Source organism: Phacochoerus africanus, chromosome 5, assembly GCF_016906955.1.
Source record: "Phacochoerus africanus isolate WHEZ1 chromosome 5, ROS_Pafr_v1, whole genome shotgun sequence".
Lineage (NCBI taxonomy): Eukaryota > Metazoa > Chordata > Mammalia > Artiodactyla > Suidae > Phacochoerus > Phacochoerus africanus.
The window spans coordinates 46,248,525-46,256,697 of record NC_062548.1 but is presented as its reverse complement, the minus strand read 5'-3'; the positions used below and the strand labels follow the sequence as shown (position 1 = coordinate 46,256,697).

General features: G+C 61.6%; 1 protein-coding gene across 1 annotated transcript; it reads left to right on the top strand.

Annotated features, from left to right (window-relative positions):
- Positions 1–271: 271 nt before the first annotated feature.
- On the top strand, positions 272–8,173 carry DECR2 (2,4-dienoyl-CoA reductase 2; the record flags this gene model as incomplete). Its single annotated transcript, XM_047782780.1, has 7 exons — positions 272–785; positions 1,604–1,720; positions 2,404–2,528; positions 2,597–2,690; positions 2,886–2,990; positions 3,354–3,575; positions 7,665–8,173. Coding segments are annotated over 7 exons (1,392 nt in total), but the record flags the coding sequence as incomplete, so codon positions are not given.

Here is an 8,173-nt window from a genome sequence, read left to right as displayed (position 1 = left end):
TTAGGCAAAGGTTCGAGAGGTTAAAAGTAACGAGACTGCAGGACCATTCAGGTCAGGGTGGGCCGAGTGCTTGGCAGAACATGGGGCACAAGTCCTGTGACCTCAGGTCCAGGTCCACAATTGGTCACCCCCACCTAGGAGGGGTCCAGCGTTAGGTTGGGGTGGGGGGCTGAAGCGGGTTTCCTCCAGGGCCCTGCTTTTCAGAGCTGTGGTCTGCCTGGACCAGACTTGGGGATTCTTCCACTCTGGGTGAACCTTTTTTCTGAGCTGAAAACTTCGCTGCTTCCCTGAGCAGAGCGTGGCCAGCTGCGCTGGGAGTGTTGGGAGGACTCGGTGGGACTGGCTCAGCAGGTGGTGGCTGCTTCTACCACTGAGTTTGTCAGGAGGGGAGGCAGGAGAGGTGCCCTGGCCTCAGAGTGGGCTCGGTGTCCCTCAGTGCAGCCGCAGAGACAGCCACCCAGCGGGCCTCGTGCAGAGCCTGGGCCCTCTGTCTGAGTGCACGGCGGCTCACACGGTGTTTGCGGCAGGACCACGTCCGTGTCTGCCCGAGAGACATGGTGGCTGCCCACCCGAGGTCCCACCACGGTTGCTCACCCCCATATCCTCTGCCCACTGTGCCTTCGGCCCTCGGCTGGTGTATCTGCCCCAGAGACCCTGGGTGGGTGGGGGGCTTTGCTTAGAGTCCAGCCTCCTCCCACCTTGCTGCCCTCACACCTGCCCTCTGGCCTTGCAGGCATGGCTGCCACACAGTCATCGCCAGCAGAAGTCTCCCGAGAGTGTCGACGGTGAGGGAGCCCCCCCCTGTGTCTGGGGTGGCTTTGGGGGCCGGGAACCTGGGCCTGGAGGGTCCTGGGTGCAGAGGGTGTTTATGTCAACACCTGCTCCTCTTCCAGACAGAGAGCTTCAGTGGACGTGGCCTCTGGGGACACCCGCAGCATGCTAGGCCACCAGGGAACTCCCCTCTTGTCTTTTTTTTTTCTTTTTTTTTGGCTTTTGAGGGCCGCACCCGTGGCATATGGAGGTTCCCAGGCTAGGGGCCTCATCAGAGCTTCAGCTGCCGGCATACGCTAGAGCCACAGTAATGCCAGATCTGAACCGCGTCTGCGACCCACACCACAGCTCACGGCAACGCTGGATCCTTAACCCACTGAGTGAGGCCCCGGATCAAACCTGCAACCTCGTGGTTCCTAGTCGGATTCGTTTCCCCTGCGCTAATTATCGGGCCTGTGCGTGGCCTTAAGCTGGGTGCCACTGAGGCCCCAAGAGGGATCTCTGGGCTCGCCAGGGTCGTGAGGGGAGCCTCCCCACTGCCATGGCCGGTCTCTGGGCAGGGACTGGACGTCTGCCGTTGACAGCGAGCGGTGACCCTTGCCCTGGAGGGTGACAAGAGGGGAGAGCACGCGGGATGTTTGGGAAGCTCCCACTAGGGGTTGTGGCCCTGGGAGGTGGCCACTTGCGACTGTGCCTCGGAGGTTTCACCCTCAGAGCCCCCTTCTGCGGGGAACCGGGCTCATCATACTCCTGCTCGGATTCTGCAGGGGCTTGTCCTCCAGGCCAAGGTCCCCAGGCTGCCGCCCACCCCTCTCTCCCTGTCTGGCTCTAGGCTGCTGGAAAGCTGGCTGCTGCCACTGGCCAGACGTGTCTTCTGTTATCGCTGGACGTCCGAGTGCCCGCGACAATCGTGGCAGCCGTGGAGCAGGCCCTGTAGGGGTTGGGAAAGGTCGATATCCTCGTAAACTGTGAGTCACCGCCGGGCCTCCAGTTGGCCAGCAAGGCCAGGTGCCCTGTTTGGAGGCCCCAGAACTGCCCTGCCTGCAGGCCCTTCCCCGGGTCGCCTCGGTTCCTTCTGGATCCGTACGCCTAACCCGAGCACATAGGTCCTGAACTAGGCTGAACCACAGACAGGGCCACTCTGGTGTCCTGAAATTCCCCCTTAAAGAAAAAGGAGGGTAAAAAAATAATTCAAAGCTTTTTTTTGTTGTTTTTTGCTTTTTTGGGCCACACCCGCGGCATACGGAGGTTTCCAGGCTAGGGCTCTAATCGGAGCTACAGCTGCCGGCCTGCACCACAGCCACAGCAGCGCAGGATCCGAGCCACATCTGCGACCTTCCCCACAGCTCATGGCAACACCGGATTCCTTAACCCACTGAGCGAGGCCGGGGATCGAACCCGCAACCTCACGGTGACTAGTCGGATGCGTTTCAGCTCCGCCATGGCGGGAACTCCATGCCCTGCCTGTTCGAGTGACACCATCCAACCCATACCATAGCCCCCGTCCAGTCTCTGGTTCCAGAATTTCTCCAGATGCTCAGGTCTTCCCTGTCCAGCCCGGACCACCCTGAGGGTCCAGCTGCCTCAGCCGCCTGGGGGTCCGGTGCCACTGCTGTCGCCTCTCACCCGCAGGTGCAGCTGGGAACTTCCTGTGCCTCGCCAGCGCCTTGTCCCCCAACGCCTTCAAGGCCGTGCTGGACACCGACACCTTGGGCACCTTCAACATGTGCTGCGTGCTCTACGAGAAGTTCTTCCGGGTGAGTGGCCTACGGCTGGGTACCCCTGCTTCTGGCCACCCCCTCACTGCCCTCCTCATGTGTTGCAGGACCATGGCGGGGTGATTGTGAACATCACCGCGACCCTTGGTACCCGGGGGCAGGTGCTCCAAGTGCATGCAGGCTCTGCCAAGGCGACCGTGGGTACGGGCACTTCCCCTGGTCTGCCCGCCTGGGTTCGGGCCCCACTCCTGCCCATCCCTGGAGGCCTGCCCTGTTCGCGTGAAGCCGAGCCCCGTAGCGGGCAGTGCAGAGGCCAGGCCCTGAGCCCCTCCCCGCACCTGGGCCACCCCGATGGCAGAGCAGCCCCTTCCTTCACACCCGCCTCCTCCTGTGCAGATGCCATGATGCGGCACCTGGCTGTGGAGTGGGCCCCCCAGAACATCCGTGTCAACAGCCTCGCCCTGGGCCCCATCAGTGGCACAGAGGGTTTCCGGCGGCTGGGTGAGCTCCCCTCCGACCTGGCGGGGATGGGGCTGGGGTTGGTGCAGGCCCAGAGTCCATCCTCGGCCGGGGGACGGCTAGCACACCCCCGTGGTGGACTGATGCTCAGCTGGACTTGGGCAGCTGCTCCCTCAAACTCAAGGCCAAGGGCTGCTGGCCTTGTTGTGTGAGCCAGACACCAGATGGGGCCCCGTTGGAATTCAGGGCCTTGTCGGGGTGAGGGTCTGTATCTGGCCTGTTCCTGCTCCACCAGGATGACGGTAGCACTGCCCCAGCATCCCTGGGTTCAAGGAAAGCTGGGAGGGGACAGGGAGGGCCCCGGGCTCCTGGGGCTTGCAGGAGCTGAGCGTCCCTCCCTCCCAGGCGGCCTGAATGCTGGCTTGCATGCAGAGACCTTGGCTGGCCCCCAGCAGAGGCTGGGCAACAAGACAGAGGTGGCCCACAGCGCCCTCTTCCTGGCCAGCCCCTTGGCATCCTATGTGACAGGAACTGTGCTGGTGGTTGATGGCGGGACCTGGATGACATTCCCTAACGACGTCAAGATAGATGCTGGCGGCCTTCAGATCGGTCTCTGCGAAGCTCTAGGTGATGTGCCCCTCCCACTTCCCGGGTTACCTGTGTCCTTACCCCTGTGGGCCCTGCTCAGCCGATGGCTTACCTCTCCGTCTCTTCCGTGGGCTTCTAGATGTGTTCTCGGCACGTCCTTGCTCCACACCGGGGCAGGGCCGGGAGGGTCTTTGCCGGGAAGCTGAGTGGTGCCCGGAGGTACAGCGCATGGTGCGGCCCGGCCGACTGGGGCCTCCCCGGCAGCCCGGGGCGCACGGCTTGCCTGAAGCAGACAGGAGACTCCTTCCCTTTGGAAGCTCCCCCGGTGACCCTCTCTGAGGCTGGTGGTCTTGCTGGGCCGTGGGGCCAGGGGCAGAATGTCCCTGCCCCGCCCTCCTTCTCCCCAGCCACTCCGAGGGCAGAGGCCAGCCTGTGAGGGCTATGTGATCGCCCTGGTTCGGAGGTGGCAGGCGGGAGGCGGGCTGAGGACGAGGGCTGAGGAGATGAGCCCCCTCAACGGGGCCTGGCCTGCACGCCTCCAGGTCCCCGTCACAGGGTGGTGGCACGAACCTTCTAGGACTTGGCTGGCTCCTGTCCCCTCCCAGGGTCCAGGGGTTGGTGTGATGGGGGGACACCCTAGCAGTTCACAGCGGGCAATCATCACGTTGTGCAGCTGCAGGTGGAGCGGGCTCCCTGATGACCCCCGGCCTCCCGGAGCTGGGCTTGCTTGTAGGCTCAGGTGACGCTGAGAGGCCCTCTCTTCTGGCCCTCTGGGGTTGGGTTGCCGCAGACACGTCAGTGCCAGTGGTGGCCGGGCAGCCAGTGCGAGGGTGTGGACCCTGGGCTGGCGATCCGGTGGCTGGGGCTGGAACGCTCATCGTGGGCAGGTGTGAGAGGGCAGACGGGGCCGATGCCCCACCCCCCACCCCCCGGGAGGTGCACAAGCCTGGCTACCTGCTGCCCTCTCGGCTCTGCCGGGGAACCGCAGCATCCTGCTCACCACACCCTGTATCTGCTGGCGTCTCTATAGGGGAGCAGGGCTCCAGGGACCTGCGCCCCGCCCAGCCTGAGTGCCCAACCCGACCCTAGTGGCCAAAAAAGAGAAAAAAGGCCTGGGGCTCCACCGTGGCTTCGCTCGAGGGCAGGTTCCGTGAGAGCCTGCTCCTCCGGGTTCTCCTGAGCCGTGGATTGGGAGGGCGTAAAGAGATGCACGTGACCCTTTTTCTCAGGATTGGCTCGTGTGACTGTGGGCTGAGAAGTCCCAGGATGCGCCGTCTGAAACCGGAGCCCCAGAGAGCAAAGGCCCAAGAGCCGGGGCCTCCGACGGCCAAGGGCCAAAGGCGGACAGTCCAGCTTCAGCTGAGAGTCAGGGAACCTCCCCCTCCTCCATCCACACTGGTGAGGGCAGCTCTTCAGTCTTTTTTTTTTTTTTTTGTCTTTTTGCTATTTCTTTGGGCCACTCCCGCGGCATATGGAGGTTCCCAGGCTAGGGGTCGAATCGGAGATGGAGCCACTGGCCTACACCAGAACCATAGCAACGCGGGATCCGAGCCATGTCTGCAACCTACACCACAGCTCACGGCAACGCCGGATCCTTAACCCACTGAGCAAGGGCAGGGACCGAACCCACAACCTCATGGTTCCTAGTCGGATTCGTTAACCACTGCGCCACGACAGGAACTCCAGATCTTCAGTCTTCTGAAACAGATGCTGGCCTCGGAGACACACCCAGAAATACCCTTTACTGCTCGAGGCTGCCTCACGGGCCACGGGCATACCTGGCGGGTGTCCCTTGCTGGCTGCTGAGGCTGGTGGCCTCCAGGGCGAGCTGGCGAGGAGGCCCAGGAAAACGTGTGAACCGTGGTCAGGATTCTGAAGCCTCAGCTGTGGAGGCTGAGCTCCAGGCCTTGCCAGCTTGGGGAGCCCTTCCATGAAGTGAGGGTGCTTCACTGCTTTTTAGAACGGTAGGTACAATCGCAAAACACAGTGGGTTAAGGATCCGGCATTGTCTCTGCTGTCGGACGGGTTGCAGCTGTAGCCTGGGTTTGATCCCTGGCCTGGGAATTTCTTTTGCTTTTTTTCTTCTTAGGGCCACACCTGCTGCATATGGAGGTTCCCAGGCTAGGAATCAAATCGGAGCTACAGCTTCCAGCCTACACCACAGCCACAGCCACGCCAGATCCGAGCTGAGCCACGCTTGTGACCTGCACCACAGCTCACGGCAACACTGGATCCTTAACCCGCTGAGCAAGACCAGGCATCGAAACGGCAGCTTCATGGTTCCTAGTCGGATTCGTTTCCACTGCGCCGCAACAGGAACTCCTGGCCTGGGAATTTCTGTATGCCACAAGTGCAGCCAAAAAAAAACTCAGCAAAAACAAAACCCAGCACAGCCGGAGCAGAGGGCACCCACCTCGGAGGTGGGCCTTCCAGAACCTGCTCATGCCGCTTGTATCTGCTGACCGAACATATGACTGACCCCTGCGTGTTGCCGAGCGTGTCCCAAAGCATCACCCTGAGGCAGTGGACCTTAAAATTGCTTTAGGCAAACAATCTGGGGGTTCCTTTGCCCACTCTTGCTGTTGCCATGGTAACTTGATACATCCCGGCGGGCATGGACTAGCTCTATCTGCCACCACCGCGGAAAGGCCTGGCAGTCCTGCTGCTTTGTTCTGGGTCCCTGAGCTGGCACCTGCCCCACATGGGTCTCTGGTGGCTCCAGGCGCTGTGGGGCCGGCCAGGGATGCTGAGGGCGACTTCATGCAGACACTCTGGCCTGCCCGCATTTCCTCCCAGTCCCAATGCAGGCCCACTGGGAATCGGAGAGGCGGTGGTCCCCGAGCACTCGGCAAGGCAGAACCCCCTTCCTCTGGGCCAGAACACGCCTTCCTCGTGGTGGTCAGAGCCCCCAGCCTGGGCTGCTCATCCCTGACTCTGCCCTGGGGCCTGCGCCCTCTTGAGGGAGCACCGTGGACCTTGGGGTCAGGCTGGGCAGAGGGCTAGGCGAGGCCCCTCGGGCCTCCCCCTCAGGTAACAGGCTGTCTCTGCTGCAACAGGGGCTGTGGGAGAAGAGCCTGGCTCCTTCTCAGGCTCCAAGGAGGTGCCCTGGAGCTTGGGGCCAAAGCGGCACTTGGGAGGCTCTTCCTTCACCCGCCCCGTGAAACTGCCCTCCCTTGCTGCCGCCTGCTCTCTGCCTCCAGGTTGCAGCTCCCTGGGAGGACAGCTCTCCCGTCGGACTCAGGCCCCAGCTCCTGGCGCAGAAGCACGATCCTGCCCTGGGGTCAGGCTCTGGCTCTGAGTGAACTCTGGCCGGGACTTGATTGCAGCACAGGAACCTGGTAGCTCCCGGGGCCTCTAGGATACGTGTGTGAGCTGGCATCCCACCAAGCCAGCTAACTGGAGGCCAGTGTGGGATCTGGCGGTCACTGCGCGCCTCGGGTCCCCTTGCTGCTGAAGCCCAAGGGCCTTGGCAGATTTGGCCAAGGCTGCCTGCTCACACCCCGGGGCCAGAACGCCGCCCGACTCGGCTCTTCTGTCCCTGAGGCCTCGTGGGGACCGGACCCCTCTTTGGACCTGGCTTTTCCTTGTTGGTTCTGACCGGCATGTCAAGGAAACAGGCCCCAGCCAGGGCATTGCTGGGTTCGGGTTCAGGTTCAGGTCCCCGGGGGTTAGGCCTCTTTCACTTTGTCAGCAGAGAGAGCTCTCTCTCTCTCTCTCTCTCTCTCTCTCTCTCTCTCTCTCTCTCTTGCTTTTTAGGGCCACACCCATGGCACATGGAGGTTCCCAGGCTAGGGTTCAAATTGGAGCTGAGGCTGCCTGCCTCCACCACAGCCACAGCGACGAGCGTGGGGTCCGAGCCACACCTGTGACTTACACCACATCTCGTGACAACACCAGATTGTGAACCCACGGAGCGAGGCCAGGGATCGACCCCGCATCTTCAGCTTTGTTTCCGGGGAGCCGCGGCAGGAACTCGTCCATGACTCTTCCGTTGTTGAGTTAACTGGTCGTGTGTTCTTTCCTAGGTGACACACACAGTCATTGCAGGGCTTACTAGCTGACCTCTTGGAGAATGGCTTTTTATTTTAATTTTTTTTAATATAATGACCTAATTTTTTTCCATTATAGCTGGTTTACAAAGAATGGCTTTATTTCCAAATTTTGGAGTATCTGGGGGGCACCCATCACATCCAGACCTGAGAGCATCTCGACCACACGATACCCGCCTGGCATCTGCTGGAGGAGAAAGAAGGAATGTTGGCCAGGAAGAAGTGGAATTAACCGCCAGCTCCTTCGCCCCCGGACGTAATCTGGACACTTTTACCCAGAGGGAGGTGATGTGACAGCTTCACCTCGGGAACCTGTGACCTGCGAGGTTCCTTTCAGAAAGGAAGTTCCGAATCCGCTCAGGAACCCCCCCTTGCCTGGTCCTCAGCACCCGGCCCGGGTGCAAGCCGTGGATGTGGCTGCTGGGGAGGCGTGGTGGGGGCGGCCCGTGGGCTCCATGGCGACTGGAACTGGAGATGCCTTTGCTACCAGGAGGGAGCAGGTGCAGCCACTGCAGAAGGAAGAGTTAAAATAAGAAAATCATGCGAACCCAGCTGAGTCAGGAGGCATTAAATTGTGCCTTACAAGTG